We start from the raw sequence: 19,599 nt of genomic DNA on the forward strand, positions 1-19,599 counted from the left end.
TCCATAAGATACCTATCTAACTCCTTCTTGAAAGCATCCAGAGAACTGGCCTCCACTACCTTCCGAGGCAGTGCATTCCAGACCCCCACAACTCTCTGGGAGAAGAAGTTTTTCCTTAACTCTGTCCTAAATGACCTACCCCTTATTCTCAAACCATGCCCTCTGGTACTGGACTCTCCCAGCATCTGGAACATATTTCCTGCCTCTATCTTGTCCAATCCCTTAATAATCTTATATGTTTCAATCAGATCCCCTCTCAATCTCCTTAATTCCAGCGTGTACAAGCCCAGTCTCTCTAACCTCTCTGCGTAGGACAGTCCAGACATCCCAGGAATTAACCTCGTGAATCTACGCTGCACTTCCTCTACAGCCAAGATGTCCTTCCTTAACCCTGGAGACCAAAACTGTACACAATACTCCAGGTGTGGTCTCACCAGGGCTCTGTACAAATGCAAGAGGATTTCCTTGCTCTTGTACTCAATTCCCTTTGTAATAAAGGCCAACATTCCATTAGCCTTTTTCACTGCCTGCTGCACTTGCTCATTCACCTTCAGTGACTGATGAACAAGGACTCCTAGATCTCTTTGTATTTCTCCCTTACCTAACTCTACACCGTTCAGATAATAATCTGCCTTCCTGTTCTTACTCCCAAAGTGGATAACCTCACACTTATTCACATTAAACATCATCTGCCAAGTATCTGCCCACTCACCCAGCCTATCCAAGTCACCCTGAATTCTCCTAACATCCTCATCACATGTCACACTGCCACCCAGCTTAGTATCATCAGCAAACTTGCTGATGTTATTCTCAATGCCTTCATCTAAATCGTTGATGTAAATTGTAAACAGCTGTGGTCCCAATACCGAGCCCTGTGGCACCCCACTAGCCACCACCCACCATTCCAAGAAACACCCATTCACCGCTACCCTTTGCTTTCTATCTGCCAACCAGTTTTCTATCCATGTCAATGTCTTCCCCCCCCCAATGCCATGAGCTTTGATTTTACCCACCAATCTCCTATGTGGGACCTTATCAAATGTCTTCTGAAAATCGAGGTACACTACATCCACTGGATCTCCCCCATCTAACTTCCTGGTTACATCCTCGAAAAACTCCAACAGATTAGTCAAGCATGATTTACCCTTGGTAAATCCATGCTGGCTCGGCCTAATCCTATCACTGCTATCTAGATATGCCACTATTTCATCTTTAATAATGGACTCTAGCATCTTCCCCACCACCGATGTCAGGCTGACAGGTCGATAGTTCTCTGTTTTCTCCCTCCCTCCTTTCTTAAAAAGTGGGATAACATTAGCCATTCTCCAATCCTCAGGAACTGATCCTGAATCTAAGGAACATTGGAAAATGATTACCAATGCATCCGCAATTTCCAGGGCCACCTTCTTTAGTATCCTAGGATGCAGACCATCTGGACCTGGGGATTTGTCAGCCTTCAGTCCCATCAGTCTACTCATCACCGTTTCCTTCCGAATGTCAATCTGTTTCATTTCCTCTGTTACCCTATGTCCTTGGCCCATCCATACATCTGAGAGATTGCTTGTGTCTTCCTTAGTGAAGACAGATCTAAAGTACTCATTAAATTCTTCTGCCATTTCTCTGTCTCCCATAACAATTTCACCCAATTCATTCTTCAAGGGCCCAACATTGTTCTTAACTATCTTCTTTCTCTTCACATACCTAAAACAGCTTTTGCTATCCTCCTTTATATTCCTGGCTAGCTTGCGTTTGTACCTCATTTTTTCTCCCCGTATTGCCTTTTTAGTTAAGTTCTGTTGTTCCTTAAAAACTTCCCACTCATCTGTACTCCCACTCACCTTAGCTCTGTCATACTTCCTTTTTTTTTTAATGCTATGCAATCTCTGACTTCCTGTCAACCACTGTGGCCCCTTTCCCCACTTTGAATCCTTCCTTCTCCGGTGGATGAACTGATTTTGCACCTTGTGCATTATTCCCAAGAATACCTGCTATTGCTGTTCCACTGTCTTTTCTGCTAGGATATCTGTCCAGTCAACTTTGGCCAGCTCCTCCCTCATGGCTCCATAGTTTCCCCTGTTCAACTGCAACACTTGCACCTCCGAGCTGCCCTTGTCCTTCTCAAATTGCAGATAAAAACTTATCATATTATGATCACTACCTCCTAATGGCTCCTTTACTTCAAGATCACTTATCAAATCCTGTTCATTACATAACACTAAATCCAGAATAGCCTTGTCCCTGGTCGGCTCTCGTACAAGCTGTTCCAAGAATGCATCCCATAGGCACTCTACAAACTCCCTATCCTGGGGTCCAGCACCAACCTGATTCTCCCAGTTCACCTGCATGTTGAAATCCCCCATAACTACTGCGACATTACCTTTGCCACATGCCAATGTTAACTCCCTATTCAACTAAGGTAGGGACATGTTCGGCACAACTTTGTGGGCTGAAGGGCCTGTATTGTGCTGTAGGTTTTCTATGTTTCTATTTCTTTCAGTTAGCGAAAACAGGTACTAATGTAAGACTTTCGTAAAAGCGAAGTGGCGTAAAGCAAACTTTAGTAAAGCGGGGGACGCCTGTACCTCTATAAAATCACCCCTCATTCTCTTATGCTCCAGGGAATAAAGTGGTTATGAAGTTGTCAGCCTATTGGGATATCCTAACTAACACAGTGGTGCTCCTCAGAATTAAACCTATTGTTGTACGTAGTGTTATTTTGAAGATGTATAAGACATTGGTGAGGCCTAATTTGGAATATTGTGTCCAGTTCTGGTCAGCTACCTACAGGAAAGATATAGACAAGATTGGAAGAGTATAGAGAAAATTTTAAATGATGTTGCTAGGACCTGAGGACCAGAGTTATAAAGAAAGGTTGAATAGGCTAAGACTTTTGTTTCCTGGAGTGTAGGAGAATGAGGGGAGATTTGATAGAGGTATACAAAATGATGAGAGGTATAGGTAGGGTAAATGCACGCAGGCTTTTCCCACTGAGGTTGGTTAAGCATGGATAGTGAAATGTTTTAGGGGAATATTAAGGGAACTTCACTCAGAGGGTGGTGAGAGTGTGGAACGTGCTGTCAGTGGAAGTGTTGGATGGGGGTTCAATTTTGTCATTTAAAAGGAATTTGGATAGGTACATGGATGGGAGGGGTGGGGAGGGCTTTGGTCCGGGTGCAGGTGAATGGGACTAGGCAGCTTAATATTTCAGCATTGACCAGATGGGCTGAAGGGCTGTTTCTGTACTTTATTGCTCTACAACTCTGAGAGGATGTATGTGGAATTAAAGGCAGCAATCAGCAGCAAGCATCTGATGGCGTGTGTGTAGCTTTATTGTGACTGTGGTTTTTGTATTTTGTACCCTGATTATAAAGCCAATGATTCAGGTTGTGTTAATGCATGGTATTGGAAGAGATTTGTGAGCAGGTCATGTGGGTCTTCAATCCTGCCCCATCATTCAATAAAACCATTTCAATTTTGCCACATACCTGTTTAGCCCCAGTGTCAGTTGTGATTCAGTGTTCCCACCCCTGGGTGGATAATTCCAAAGATTCAAACTTCTTGAATAAAGGAATTCTCTGGCCTCAATCCCAGGTGATTGACCCCTTCCTGTGATTGTTCTCCACAATCAATGGATGGTTACCCTTTGATTGCTATTAACTTTAGTTTCAACGGAACCTACCTGCCTGTGATGTACCAATACCTCACCGTGATTGTGAATGTGACAATGAACTTGACTACAAGAGCTCCATGTAGTTGATCAAATTCTGCTGAGATGCGACTCTGACCTCAGCCCCGGCCGGGATGAAGTCTGGAGTGAGTTGCCAGGCTTGTGCCAGGCTACTGAGCAAAAGCCTTGGGAACACATTTATAGCTAGGGTTCCTAAGACTTTTACACAGTCCTGTCTTTATCACTGTGGAGTAGAAAGCAAGTTTGTAAATTTGGCAGGAGAAAAGGATGTTGGGAATGGCGAGGGTTGAGCACTGTGGGAGGAGTGTAGGACAGGTGGCAGAGAAGGAACGCCGGGGACGGGTGACATGGGTGTAGACGCACCCAGCCTGGAGACACCAAGGAAGATAATTTGAATCCAAATAATTGGCTTCTTGATCATTGCAGAATGCCTCTTTAGTGCTTCCCCCTCCGTCCTCTCTGCCTTACCCTTTTCCCAGCCATGATTCCCCTCTCCCTAACCCTTCCCACTCTTCAGTCCACAATGGAAACCCATGTCAGAATCAGGTTTATCATCACTCACATGTCATTAAATTTGTTTTTTTTTTGCGGCAGCAGTTCCGTGCAATACGTAAAATTACTACAGTACCGTGCAAAAGTCTTGGGGGGGGGTGTATATAATATTTATCTAGGGTGCTAAAGACTTGCACAATACTGTATTTATCAAAGTAGAGTGGAGAGTGAGTTTGTAAATCTGGTGGGAGATTGTATGTTGAGAATGGTGAGAGTGGAGTGCTGTGGGAAGGGTGTGGGACCGTTGGTAGAAAAGGAGTGCCAGGGTCTCAATTAATGGGAGGCACTTCCTGCAGATGTGGGCCACCAGTTCATAGGAAATATCCTGAGGTTCCCATGTGGGACAGGAATTGCAGGTTCCTGTTTGGAGCTGCCATTCATTCCAATCAGACACAAAGATATGATGAAGTGATTAGTGATTGATAAATATTGATCCCAAAGGAAATTACATTGTCACAGCAGCATAACAAGTGCACAGATATACAAGTATTAGAAGAGAAGTAAAAAAAGAATAAAATAAATTACCTCAAGCAGTCTTAATAGGAGGGGATCATCACTTCTCTGGCTATAGGTTGACTCATTATAGAGCCTAATGGCCGAGGGTAAGAATGACCTCATATAGCGCTCTTTGGAGCATCGCAGTTGTCTTATCCTTTTACTGAAAGTGCTCCTCTGTTCAGCCAAGGTGGCATGTAGAGGGTGAGAAATATTGTCCAGAATTGCCAAGATTTTCCATATGGTCCTTTGTTCTATCACAGCCTCCAGTGTGTCCCTTTTGACTCCTATAACAGAGCCAGCCTTTCTAATCAGTTTATTTGAGCCTGTTGCCCAGCACACAACTGCATAGAAGATTGTACTGGTGACAACAGACTGATACAACATGTGAAGGAGAGGTCTGCATACTCCAAAGGATATCAGTCTCTTTATTGTTGTTAACTAAGTCCAAATGTGTGCTCAATCCCTAAATTTACTTGGGTTACTGAGAATGATTATCATTATCAAACATAAAAGGACTAGATGTTGAATACCTCATGGTGGACTGCTGGGATTCTGTGCCTCTGCTCTGTAACTGATAGTCCCCATCACTGACCTACAGTCTACCCTATTTACAGTTTGTCCAGTTCTGCCCATCCACTGGCTGTTACCTGCAGTGTAAAAAGGCAAAGCACTCCAAATGTTGTTTATTTTGTGTAATTCTCTTTTGAAACCTTGGCTGTTGTTATTTATTCTATTAACATTTCTCTGTTAGACAAGTTTGCTTGTGTTTAAGTACTGGTGTATTTTGTCCAGTCACTCACCTACTTTGGACTAGCTGTTTGCAGCCACTTCACACTGGGCACTCAATCCCTGTCTTCATTTCTTTCAGATTTAAAGTGTTTGCTGACTTTGAAGCGTATATCAAATCCCAAGAGAAAGTTAGTGAGCTGTACAAGGTAATGTAATCCATTATCTGTTAACACAGTCACCAAGTGTCATTGCCATTTCTCCCATGGTTTGCCAGGTTTCATCATATGGGCTAAGGTGTTGGCCTCCAGCCCCTGCTCATTGGTCAACTAGCACATGCAGTAGTATGTGTACAAGATGCACGGAGGACTTATAATAGGACTTGTATAGATGTACCAGATATTCCTATGTATCCTGCTCTCTCAAGATTCCATTTACATACAACACTCGGCCTACGATGTTGTGATGACCTACAAGATCAATCTAATCCTTCCCTCCCACATATAGCCTTCCATTTTTCTATCATCCATCTGCTTATCTAAGAGTTTTTAAAATGCCCCTTCTGTATCTGCCTCTACCACCACCCACAGGGCATTCTACGGACCCACCACTCTCTGTATAAAGAACTTGCCTCTGACATCAGGACTGAAGTGAAAGCAGAAAATGCCCTGGAGAGTAACTTTGAACCCTGAGCATCTCCAGGTGTATTCAAGAGATCTGGAAATATTCCTCTGTGACCAGTGATACCTCCTTGAATTAGAAGGTCTGGTCCCCACTACTTGGGGTGGTTCCTGCATATCCTGGTTACCCAACTCAAGCAGACAAATTATTTTCATTTCAGTAACTTTGCGTTTATACGGAACCCTTCATGACCACCCTCCCCTGCCCCTGCCAAGCCCAAGCGTTCAAACTGCTCTTCAGTGTGCACAGCATGTTTTGGAAGATGATCCCTGTGGCAGTGTATGGCAGCCATTTGTGCCCAGAGAGCTTCCACGCAGCTGTGGGGGAAATTATCACTGTTAGCTGAGGGGTAAATATTGGGAGCAGGCATGGGGATGAATTCTTGTGGTCTTTCAAAATTATGCCGTGCTCTCAGCCACTGAGGGTGATGTTTGGTTTAACATTCCATTGGTACCTCTGACAATCCAACACCATCTACTACACTGAAATCCCTGGCCTGAACTACCAGCTGTCTGGAGTGGGACCTCATGGGTGCTGGATATATCACTTTAAAAATACAGTCTGTTTTGGTGAGGCTAGCAATTCCTCTGCCCCTCATTGCCATATTAGAATTGCATGTCTGATTCAAGCCCAAAATCTCCCTAAGCTGGAATGAGTGAATATAAGCTGCAGTATCGACCATGGAATATTTAAGGTTTTGCCCCTCCAGTCCTAAAAGTAGGTGAGCCAGAGCAATGGAATTACATTTTTTCCTCCAGTGAAATACATGTTCCTAATGCTAAGCGATTAACCAGGCATGCTTATGGGTAGTGCCCAGAGATGGGTGAATCAATTTAATGAATGTGGTGTTCTTGACTAGAGGTTGTTAGTAGGGAGCGTCACTATCAGATGCTGTCTGTGAGTGGATTTGAATAGAAAGGATCAACTTTGTGTTGACTGCTTAACAATCAGCTGACTGCTTAGTCAGTGCTTGATGTAATACCTTTCCAAGGTGAAATATTGGCTACTAACCCAACAGACCATTTGATCTCTGGACTTGGGTGTTTGAGTTAAATGTCTTTGTTTAAATTACTCTTAGTCTTATCAAGTTAACATAGAGCATTACAGCACAGTACAGGCCTTTCGGCTCACAATGTTGTTCCCACTCTATAGTCTACTCCAAGATCAATCTAGCCCTCCATTTTTTTTTCATCCATGTGCCTAAGAATTTCTTAAATGCCCCAAATATATCTGCCTCTACCACCACCCCTGGCAGTGCATCCATGCACCAGCTACTCTCTGACCGTTCACCTTAAAATTATGCCCCCTTGTATTAGCCATTTCTGCCCTGGGAAAATGTTTCTGGCCATCACTTGATTTATATCTCTTATCATCTGGTACACCTCTATCACTCTCATCCTGCTTCACTCCAAAGAGAAAAGCCTTAACTTACTTAACCTATCTTCATAAAAACATGTCATCTAGCCCAGACAGCAACCTGGTAAATCTCTTCTGCACCCTCTCTAAAACTTCACATCCTTCTTATAATGAGATGACCAGAATGGAACACAATATTCCAAGTGTGGTCTAATGTTTTGTAATGAATAACTTGTGTGATCTGGCAAGAACACCAATCAGATAAGTGATTGTTGTGCAGTTACTTGGGGTGAGATGAGGGAACTAGTCAGGGGGGGGATCAATCACTTACTAATTGGTGGACGGTTTGTTTCTATGCTGTACCACTGGATTGGGATGGGTTTTGTTTCAACTTATGGAACAACAATGATCATAACAGCCTCGTATACCACTTCCACAGTACCTCATTTCATTGAGTAGTCACAGGCATGATTCATATTGAACTTTGCTCGTTCAGTAAACAGAAGGATTTCCCTCCACCAAGTTGAACTGAAATGTTTACCAGCTCCACACACCAAAACTCTTCTGGAGTTCTATTACCACCCCCCCCCCCCCCACCCGCCTTCCCTTTTCTCCTATGTTCCACTCTCCTCTCCTATCAGATTCCTTCTTCTCCACCTATCACTTTCTAGCTATCCTTCTTCCCCTGCACCCCCCCCCCCCCCACTTTTTATTCTGGTGTCTTTCTCCTTCCTTTCCAGTCCTGAGGAAGGGTCTCTCCCCGAAACATCGACTGACATTTCATTTGTTCATTTCCATAGATGCTGTCTGGCCTGCTGAGTTCCTCCAGCATTTTTGTGTGTTGCTCTGGAGTTCTATGATTGTTCTGTGTGCCACCAAACCGAGCAAAAGGGCATCTGTTAAAATTATTACACAGGTGGATTGTGTATGAGAGTTTACTCTTATTTCTATGTAGACAGTATGTTTGGATTGTAATGATAACTCAGTTGTAGAATATTGAAAGGCCTAGATAAGAGTGGACATTTCTTATAGTGGGGAGTCTAGGACCAAAGGCCACAGCTTCAGAATCTAAGAAAGTCCCTTGAGAACAGAGATGAGGAGAAATTTCTTTAGCCAGAGTGTGTTGAATCTATAGAATTCATTGCCACAGATGGTATACTTAAAACAGATTTGTAGGTTCTTGATTAGTAAGGGCGTCAAAGATTGTGGGGAGAAGACAGAAAGGTACTAAATCAGCTGTGATGGAATGATGGAGCAGATGCGATGGGCCAAATATCTTTTGGTCTTACAGTACCTGTTTTGGTTTCTGTCTCTGCATGATTTCCTTTCTCAGAAGTATGCTGCATGTTAATGATTGCTGTTCTTTCTGTTCACAGAATTCAAAGGATTGGACCAAGATGGTAATAAAAAACATTGCAAATGCTGGCAAATTCTCAAGTGATAGAACAATCAAAGAGTATGCCAGAGAGATTTGGGGGGTGGAGCCCTCTGATGTAAAGATTCCCCCTCCGAATGAACCCAAATCTTAGTATGTTGTGTGCCTCTTGTTTATGAAGATGGGTGGTGTGTGCAATCTAGGCTCTTGTGGTTTTTTTCCCCCCAATTAGTGTTTATCATGGGAATCACCTTGCATTTGTTTGTCTTTTATAAAATACAACTGTTGTGCACCTTGTTAAAACATGAGTTTCAGCAGAGGAATGCTTGAGGTTGTGATTTCTGTTACTGGAATGGTTTTTAAGTGTAGATTTCTATAATAAGGATGAATCTTTGGTCTTCAAGAAAGGATTGCCTCTTACTTCCTAATTTTTCCTTTGCACTGAACACAATGTCAGTTGTGGGTGAAAAGCAGGAGATTTTAAAAATCCATTAAAACATTCTCATCATGACTATGCACAAAGAGACTTCTGTCATTCATTTGCTGGATTTGCAATTAAAAAGTTTCTAGGAAGATAATAGAAACAAGTTAACATAGAACATTACAGTGCAGTTCAGACCCTTCGACCCACATTTCCCCCTATAAAGAACTTGCCTCTGACATCCCCCTGTATTTCCTCCAATCATCTAGATGTAATTTTAACAAAAAAAGTGCAAAACAAAAACTGAATACTTTGGAAATTTGAATTAAAAAAGAAAATGTTCAGATTACACTGCAAGAAAGGCAGCATCTGAGAAAGTGATCTGACTTCAGAATTGGAGCTAGGGCGGGGAGAGGGAATGAATGGCATGATACTTAAAGGCAATAAAATAAATGTCATTCTGTGAGTGGTGTAAATGGAAAATAGCAGACCCATTGTCCTTGAACTTCATGCACCAAACTGGCAGCTTGTTAAGTGCTAGGTCCAAAAAGATGGTATATCTTCCCTCAGCTTGTTACATGGCACTATTATAGAGATAATCATGTGAAATATAGTGGCTGGGATTTTACTGACTGTCCTAGGCAATGCCTGTACCTACAGAATCCCCTCTCTACTTCAGGCTGTGATGCCATCCCTGTTTACAGCACTTTTTCAAATACAAACATAGAAATTACAAATCCCAGAAATTTGAGTCTGAATAATTTCTCTCATTATAGTATCTGATTCAGTGATGCTTTTTGAGGGGAAATCTACTGTACTAATTCCAGTTGACTGATCTTAGACTTCAGGCACATAGTCATAGAACACTACAACACAGAAACAGGACCTTTGGCCCATCTAGTCTGTGCTGAACCATTAATCAGCCTAGTCCCATTGACTTGCACCCGGGCCATAGCCCTGTCATCCTTGTATTGATTCAAATTTCTCTTCAATGTTGAATTTGAAACTGCATTCTCCACTTCTGCTGGCAGTTTGTTCCACATTCTCATAACCCTGAGTGAAGTTATCCCTTCCCCTTAATCATTTCACTTTTCACCCTTAACCCATCATCTCTAGTTCTAGTCTTGTCCAACCTCAGTAGAAAAAGCCTCCTTGCATTTACCATATTTTTACCCCTCAATTAAGCATATCTCTATCAATTCTTCTCTGCTCTAGAATCTAGAGAATACAGTTCAACCTTTCCCTATAACTCAGGTTCTTAAGTCTTGACAACATTATTGTAAATTTTGTCTGCACTCTTTCAATCTTATGGCTATCTTTCCTTTAGGTAGGTGACCAGAACTGCACACAATACTCCAAACTAAGCCTCACCAATATCTTATACAATTTTAACATCACAACACCTGTACTCAATACTTTGATTTATGAAAGCCAATGTGCCAAAAGTGCTCTTACAACTACCTACCTATGATATGCTCATCTTTCTTGTCTTCTGGAAGGACCAAAAAGCCTCAGTTTGGTGTCTGTTATGGAGAGGCAACAACTAGCGCGATTCAAATCCTGTTACTGTCAATGCCAGTGAGGAATCCAGTGATCTTCGCAACCAATGAAGAAAAAAACTTAAATTCTGATGTAGTGCACGTATCTGCCACTAGATGGCAGTGCAGTCACATTTGTGATAAAGCTGGCGATCAAAAAACTATAGATGCATGTAATTTAAAATAAAAACAGAAAGTGTTAAAACAGCAGCCCGGATACATCTATGGTAAAAGAAAGTGGAAAACCAGAGTGGACAGGAGAAACCCACGTGGCCACATTACAAATGTACATCTTACAAAAAGACTAGCTTTAGTTGTCACATGTACATGGAAACATCAGTGAAAGGAGTTGTTTTGCGACCACAAGCAGCACAGTTCGAGGATTATACTGTGGGTACTCTGTGGGTATACTGTGGGTATTCTGTAAGTAGTGCTACACTTTTGACACCAACATAGCATGCTCACTAACCCAAACTCTTTATCTTTGGAATTTTGGAGGAAACCCACACAGATATAGGGAGAATGTACTAACTCCTTATGGACAGCAGTAGGAAATGAACCCAGATCATTGATGGCTGGCGCTGTAAATGGATGCACTAACCACTATGATACTGTGCATGGACAGCTCCAAGGTTGGGATTGAAGCTAGATCCCTGGAAGTGTAAGATAGGATGCCAACTGCTGTGTTACTGTGCACCTATTCTACTGCTATGAATACAGAGCCTGGGTGGGCCTCAAACACTTCTGAATCTTGCTCCTTCATTCCTTTCCTAATTTTACCATAGTGATTTTTCAAAAAGAATTGAACATACACCAACTTTCACTGCCATTCACATAGCTCAGACCACCTTTGCTGTGTCAAAACCTCAATATCCTCTGGTTCCACTTAGATTCCAGTGAGGCAATTGAGACAGAGTGGTGAGATCAGCTGGGTTCAGGTCTGCAATGTTCCCAGGCACCAGACAAGTAAATTTTAGTACATTAAGCTAGGATGAGGTGCCTGACTATTTATGCCTTGTTCTTGCCCCACATCCCTGCATATCCCTTGAACTGTAATAGGGGTATCTTGTCTGAAGATAAATTCTTCTTGTCTTCCATTTAAATGAACCAGTTGCCTGCTGAGTGGACCCTCTCAGTTTAAAACTGACTTCCAAGTGAAGCAGAGGGGGATTGGTATGCTTGACAAGCTAGAGTATTGTGACAATTATACTCCAGGAACACAGAGATCCACTCACTGCCTCCTCAGAACTGTATTTTACACTTTTCCATTGAGGAAAAAACGCTTTGTGTTTGTAAATGTCAGATATTCACCTAAATTTCATCTATCTTCTGATGTGAAGTTGTGTCTGTGAATCTCATACTAATTTGTACCAAAATATGCAGAAACAGTGGGATTTAATTGCACAGGAAACCAGTTTTGTTTGCCTTAAATACTAATTGTATTACAATATTGAGAGCATTAATTTGAAAAAAACAAGTCGTTCAGGCAGAATGCTCAACCAGTATAAAAGTTGGAAGGTTTGGAGACTATTGTAGGAATTGCATGGTTAGGAGCATCTCTGCCCACAACTGTAGAAGAATTTCAATCTGTAATTCACACCCTATCGTCCAGTGCAATAAACCCCTAAGAATCAAAAGCACAGAACCTTAATGTGTGGTGTCACATAAGACAATAAGTCATCTTAGGCTCAGGATTTTATTTATTTAAAAAATATACAGTACATAAATTCAGTTAATATTCAAGCAAAGTCTTAGATTCAGCAGCTTACAAAATGTGCAAGATCACGCAATTGTTTGACCCCTCAGTTAGGCTGTTCACAACACTGCACAAAATGCCATTACACTTGATGTTTACACAACCATTCAATTGCTTCCTCATCTGCACATAGCAACAAAATAAAAGGTTACTGATATTGTTAGTAATTGTAAGTATGCAAAACTCCTTTGCTTTTACATAGATGAACACACAACTCATAGCACAGAAACTGGTAAATTTGTCTAAGACTGTGTTAATACTATACACAGCTTTTCATCTAATACCATCACTGTATCTCTATTTCTGTGCCTGTTGGATATTTACCTACCATTCCCTTTAAATGCATATTCATTGGTGAACTTGTATGACTGAGTTTTACATTTTCAACCCTCTCTATGTGCTCCTATGTTCTTTACTGGATTTATTAATGACCAGCTTTCATTATGGTCCCTGGTTTTGGTTTCCCTTACACATTTCTACATCTAATTTTTCATTCCCTGAATAATTTAAAAACTTGCTGACATCTAGGGGAAGTGTTCCCTTTGATTGGAACAGAGGGATTGCGAGTTCCGTCCAGTGTTCACTACTAAAGCACACAAAATTCTGGAGCTACTCAGCAGGTCAGGCAGCATCCATAGAGGGGAACTAACAGTCAACGTTTTGGGCTGAGACTTGGATGAATCATTCCCTACACCTGGATTTTGGCAAGGCCCTTTTATTGACTGTCCTTCCTTGTGTGCACATCAGTGTTGATGGATTTGGCCGCTAAACTCCTGGTGTGCCTGTTGAAGTTTATTATTACAGTAAATTGCCTGGTTCTGATGAAAGGTCTCAGTCTGAAACTTCGACTCTTTATTCCTTTGCATAGGTACTGCCTGACCTGCTGAGTTCCTCAGGCACTTTGTGTGCTGCTCTGGATTTCCAGCATCTGCAGAATCTGATAACAATATTCACATTAGATGAGTATTGCCCTAAAGTTCCATTGCAGAGATCATTACAATTTAACTCCACATTAAAGCAGACTGGTTGGGCGGGGGGGTGGGGGGGCGGTGGGGAACGACCCATTTACAGCTTTTAACAAACTGCTGGAACAGGAGAGTTCCTGCAGTTAATGAGAACATGAACACAAGTCCAATGGGGAACACGAGAAGCACTTTTTCAAGTGATCTGCTTTTATTATGCATGCTCAAGAGGCTCCTTTACACTGAAGATTCAAAATATTGAAACTTGCATTTAATAGAATAACAGTTCCAATCATTTTAAAAGCTAAATTGTGTATCTTTCATGATGAAAGGCCAGGAGCCTGATTAGACTTCATGCTGGGGCATCTGCAGCAGACTCTGGCATCCAGTGAGACATGGCTGGTCTGATCTTTGCTCAGCTCCATTCCACTTCCTCTTAACCCTCTATTCCCCTATAGTCCAACTGACATGCTCATAGGGGTGCAGAATTTACAGAAACTATCCTAGTAGATTCCAACCTTCCATTTAATAACTTACAATTATTAACAGTCTTGATCATACAAAGTAATTCTAAGTCCATTATGGCTCATACATCTAAATGCAATGTGCTTTCAGGATCTCTGAAAAATCTGATTGCAAGTAACTAAAACAAAATATTGTGGAATATTCCCACCTTCTACTCTCTCACATATTTCCTGGTTGTATAACACCTGTACTTTGATTAATTGCACAGGCATTAGTAACAGTTTTCCCTCTGTGAGACTGGATATTAAATAGTGATTATAACGCAGTGCCATGCGGGGAGTGCAGCACTTCATGAAGAGTATAATGGGATGGATCTATGAAGAACTACAGCCTTCCTGTTTTAAAACGAAGACATTTTAAATGGACTCCATGCTTAATCCAGCCACAATATTAGACTATCAGAAACCTGTAGATGTGATGTTACAAATGATTACTGCCAGTTTAATCATGAAATCATCTGCTGATTCAGCTGCCTTATCTACTACAATGTAATGTCATGTTCTGGTTTTTATTTAAACATGGTGTAACTGACTCCATAAGCAACAGTTGAAGAAGGGTGGCACCTGATAATAATAGGTCACGTTGCTAGAATAAACCACAAGCAAAAGTTTTCCCTTGAAGATTCGGCTTCCCCAGAATAGTGATGCTGTTAAAACGAAGATGTATGATTCAATAGCAGCTACAGTTACCCTATCAACAGAAAGATCCCAGTATCTGTATGGCAAGGTACAGGGTTTAAGCAGAGAGGCATAAGAGACTGCAGATGCCGGAAATCTGAAGCAACATAAAGGAGTTGGAGGAACTCAAGTGGGTCAGGCAGTGCCTGTGGAGGAAAATGGATAGTCAACACTTCAAGTTGAGACTCCATCAGGATTGGGAAGAAAGATGGGAGTTAGCCAATATAAAAGGTGAGGAGAAATGGTTGATACAGCTGGTGGGTGATAAGCAGCTGGTGAGAGAATGGGAATGAGAAGCTGGAAGGTGATAGGCAGAAGTTAAAGGCGCTGTAGAAAATAGAATCTGATAGGAGTGGATGGTGAACCATGGAATAAAGGAAGTGAAGCGAGGAAGGGAATCAATGGGAGGAATGTATAGGTGATGGGCAGATCGAGAGGGCAAGGAAGAGAGGGAGATGGTGGGATAAGGAAAACAAAAAAGGACAAATGTGACTGGTTACTGGAAGTTAGAGAAATTATTGTTTATGCCATCAGGCTGGAGAACTATCAGGACAGAATACAAGGTGATGTTCCTCCAACTGGCAGTAGAGGGTTTAATCAGAATTGGCTGGCTTGAAGAGTTTTTATATAATTACTGCTTTATTATGGACAAAACGGCTTGTAGAAACACATGGCAGCACTATTTCAAAGGACAAAATAACCCTTCTCCAGTACGATAATATCTCACAAAGAATTAGACTGGTCATTATCATATTGTTATTTATGCAACCTTGCTGCACACCAAGTCATTTGCCACTATGACAGATCAGTCACTATTTCAAAAGATTTTTCATTGCAGCAAATTGATTTTGATGACTTTTCGGTGAACCCTAGATATAAGCAAGTCTTTCTGTCCATGACAAAAAGGAGCTATGTAAATATTTCATCAGGTCAGCCAACACTGATTAAACCTGTATCTCTCTACAACTGCTGGTTGACTTTTTACGGCATTTTTTCTCTTTTACTTCAGATATTAGCACCCACATTATTTTGCTTTTGCCCCTTCTGAATTATTTACAAGTTTATAAACATAAACCCAAAAGTCACAGTATTATTATTGACTACACAGTTATTATTGCCCTATTAGTTATGACTAACCCCATTTGGGTTTCATAGCTGAATTAGGGGCATGTTTCCCCACTTGTGAAATGTTTAGTATTCTCTGAGAGTGTAGAGTCTCAGTTTAACAATTCATCCAAAAGACTTCAGTCAATGCAGTGCATTCACCCTGGTTCACGTCTCTGCACACAGGCTTGAATCCATAATACTCTGACGTGAGGTGACTGTGTCACCAATGAGCCAAGCACAACATCTTAATAGTTTTGAAAAATGGCAAAAAATCATTAATGATAGTTATGCCAAATGTCTACACTGCCTACAAATGACTATGAAGGTTAAGACATCAGCTGCCCATGTAAAACTCCAGGTCTAACAAATGGGGACTGTGTGTAAAGTTAATGCTCAAGAATTAACAGCAAACTGCAAGTTACACAAAGAATTAAGCCAAGTATGATTTAACTTCTATCATTACCAGACACACTCAGGAAAAATAAATAACGTTGATTTCTATTAGCATCATTGCTTAAAGTCAAGCTGCAAACATTCAGTTCGAGAGGGAGATTTACTGAAGAACCCTTGCTGGGTGACCACAGCCAGAAGTATGCACATGAGGTAGAAAGGGGTAACAATGTTGATCAGATGATATGAAACAAGGAAACAACAACGTAAACCATCTATGAGGCAAAAGGCCTGATTTTGTGCTGTGAAATTCCATGCAACTTCCCCAGCCAGAGAAACCCATTAAATATTTTTCTCAAGGCTGTACGACTTACAGACTTGCTAGTTATTATCTTCAGTGGAACAGGAAAGCCTCCTTTCCATCATTGAAGTAGATCAGTGAGATTTTTACTAAAACATTTCCAGAAATTCGGCATTGAGAAAGACAGATTCCTGATTCAGTAGGAGTGACAGATATATAGTGGATTCCAGTCAATTGAGACATATCAGGACCAATATGCTTTGGCCCGTTAGGCGGCAGCTCCAATTAGCCGAAGTTTCATGGAAATAGTTAAAAGGTATATAAAAAAAAGACAAACTGAATAACAAATTATGGATTTAAATGAAATTGTACTATAAAACTATTATTTTATAACGGTTACCAATTGAGGAATTCATCGAGCGTATGCTGGCATAGTACTCGATTGGTAAACTACCCATTCTTAATCCTTTAAAGCATGTTTAATACTTTTCCCAATAACCAACAATTTCTTTTTCTGTTCCTGACATATTTGAACAACACACCGTTATGCGATCTATTGCTTTCTTTGAACCAGCTAGTGTTGCATGTTTGTAGTAAAGGGAATTGTCCTACGTGGCATGATAAAAAAAGGCCCGTTCCATCGGCATTGCCGATATCAACTGCGTAAAATTTTCGTAGCAAGTTGGGAAGCTTTGTGTATTTTCATGTTTCCGCATTTCAGCACTAGCTTTCTCGCTGTGTGTTTTCTAGAATTTAATGTGGTACCCACATTTCCATCGAGTCAACCAACCATCTATTGCTTTAAAAATCTTCATGTCCCAACTTCTTAACTAGTTCCTTAGACTTTTTTTGTTAAACATTGGTCTACTGACATGCACATCTCATCCAGTTACAATGGAAAACCACTGACTGAGCACCTCTTCAACATCTGGATCTTTACCTTCGCACTTTTGCTTTTGGGATATTCCCTGTTGTCCCTCATGCAATGCCCATTCTTCTCACAGATTATTTTGCTGATGTATCAAGCGTGGAATTGTAGATTTCAGCGAGTTATCTCTGCCAGCTGATGATGAATGGTGTCAGAGGGGTGGCTTTTAATTTGGTCCAGTAGGGTAACTTTTCCGGGTAATGTCAGATGTTATTGTGGCAAGGTTCTCAAACAATTTTTTTTTAAATTAAAAAAAAACAATGTTCAAAGCTCATTGCTTTTTGAATCAGTGTCCATCAGCCCAAATGGATAATGTAACACAAGCACAAGCAATTGTTCATTCTAAGCACAGTGTAGTGCCTAACGGTCAGACAAGTGCACATAACTGACCATCTCCTGTCCCAATTAAGTGGCACAGTGTCCTAAATAAACAAAGAATTGTCCCAATAATCAGCTGTAATGACTAACCCATGCCCCAATCAACAGGAATCCACTATACTTGACTCTTCTTTACTCATCTCAGCAGGTCTACTACACTTTTCTAAATTTTCTATATATTTTTTCTTTTTTCCAGCATTTTCATGTTTTAATTTTATCAAATCAGGTGTATGTTAGACAAATATGTAAATACTTCAATAAATAAAGTTTATGCTCTACACAAGGCATTTGCTTTCTTTACCAACGGCTTTTTCTATTTAACAGTTAAATCTTCATTATAACAGTGAAGTGTGTTAAGAGGAATTTTAGCATGTTCAATAATGAATGCCGCTCTATTTACATTGGTGTATATTCTAAAGCGACTGAATTTAAGATTAAAAGAATGTTACACTGTGCCCCAGAAGTCAACCAGTAAATTTAACATATCTCTCGTAATCACTGCTATACAAGTAGCGTTGTTCACTGACTACAGTGCATCAGCAGGGCTATGATAATAGTTCACAATGCAAGTTAATCGCTAGACAAGTTAATTGTAATTTTGATTTGTTCTGGTGATACAGTAAGACCCACTGCTTGTCTTCAAAAGCTATGTGACAATGAAAATTTTCACAAAAACAGTTCATTCAGACACCCAACAGTTTTGTACCAACAACACACAAGGCTCAACAGTTGATTTCATTTTGAATATTTATCTTGGAATAGTATCATCACAACCTCCCATTTTTTTGTAGCAAAACTCAGATTGCCTGGATACTGAGAGGAAGTTGCTCACAAGACATAGTACATATGACCATTACCTCTAGCTTGTAGAGAATTACCTATCTGAATACACCTAGTTACTAGATCGAGACAGACTCACTTGAATTTACCCTAAAGGTACAATCCTTCAGATGTTCTCATCAATCTGAGTTTCTGAATAGTTATTACCTTCACATGAACAATATTTCATCACAAAACCCTTCTCACAATGGAACAGAACCATGAAGATTAAACCAACATTACGGGGCACATCAACAAGTTTACACTCTCAAAAGTAAAAGTACTGTTTAAGATCATCCACGATTTGGAAGCAACAAATGGAGTGTGTTGATTAAGAATCATAATTTGAAATTACCCTGATCCTCCTTACTTACGTTTACATTTTGGAAACCTTAACACAAGAATTCCATCACAATGGTCTAGAAAAGAAATGAGCATCTTCACTTCTTTATTAAACCTAAACTCATTGAAATTTCAATTAATGTCCTTTACTTTGCTTTATCATTATACCCAGCTCAGCGCTCCTTCTCACCTGACTAAAAATAAAATTTCTGAGATCATGATTTTTACTTTGTCTTCAAACAGAACAGGTTTAGTGGAATGTAAATCAATGTTGACAAGGACTGAAGTCTTCATGCTGCTCTGAAGTTGTTATCTGTTCACCGTGGTGCACCTCATTAATGATGAAAGGATGGATCATCTAAGAACTCCCTAGATCAACAGGGGGGAGAAAAAGGGATTTACAACAGCTCACATATAGAATTATTACCTATGAATCTTCTCACATGCCACTTAAAGCAAAGAAATGTGATGCTATTTCATAACATTGTCCCAAGCCCTGACAAATGCCATCACATTCCCTGGAAAGCAGGAATTGCCACCTTAACACTCAAAATCATTTTCTCTTCCTCCAAACTCAAC

At 40.7% G+C, this 19,599-nt stretch overlaps 2 protein-coding genes across 4 annotated transcripts in view; one reads left to right on the forward strand and one right to left on the reverse strand.

The window, feature by feature from the left end:
* Positions 1 to 9,398, forward strand: part of LOC140730700 (glycogen phosphorylase, brain form) — a 107,620-nt gene extending 98,222 nt beyond the window's left edge. The window contains exons 19-20 of the mRNA XM_073051491.1: positions 5,607 to 5,673; positions 8,878 to 9,398. Coding sequence (XP_072907592.1) covers positions 5,607 to 5,673; positions 8,878 to 9,030 — 220 coding nt within the window. The 3' untranslated portion in view covers positions 9,031 to 9,398. The remainder of the gene's footprint in view (positions 1 to 5,606; positions 5,674 to 8,877) is intronic.
* Positions 9,399 to 12,517: 3,119 nt separating this feature from the next.
* Positions 12,518 to 19,599, reverse strand: part of abhd12 (abhydrolase domain containing 12, lysophospholipase) — a 158,364-nt gene continuing 151,282 nt past the window's right edge. For all 3 annotated transcript variants that reach the window (XM_073051492.1, XM_073051494.1, XM_073051493.1), the window contains one exon: positions 12,518 to 19,389. In XM_073051492.1, the coding sequence (XP_072907593.1) occupies positions 19,356 to 19,389 (34 nt within the window). In that variant the 3' untranslated portion in view covers positions 12,518 to 19,355. The remainder of the gene's footprint in view (positions 19,390 to 19,599) is intronic.

This window comes from Hemitrygon akajei, chromosome 7, assembly GCF_048418815.1.
Source record: "Hemitrygon akajei chromosome 7, sHemAka1.3, whole genome shotgun sequence".
Lineage (NCBI taxonomy): Eukaryota > Metazoa > Chordata > Chondrichthyes > Myliobatiformes > Dasyatidae > Hemitrygon > Hemitrygon akajei.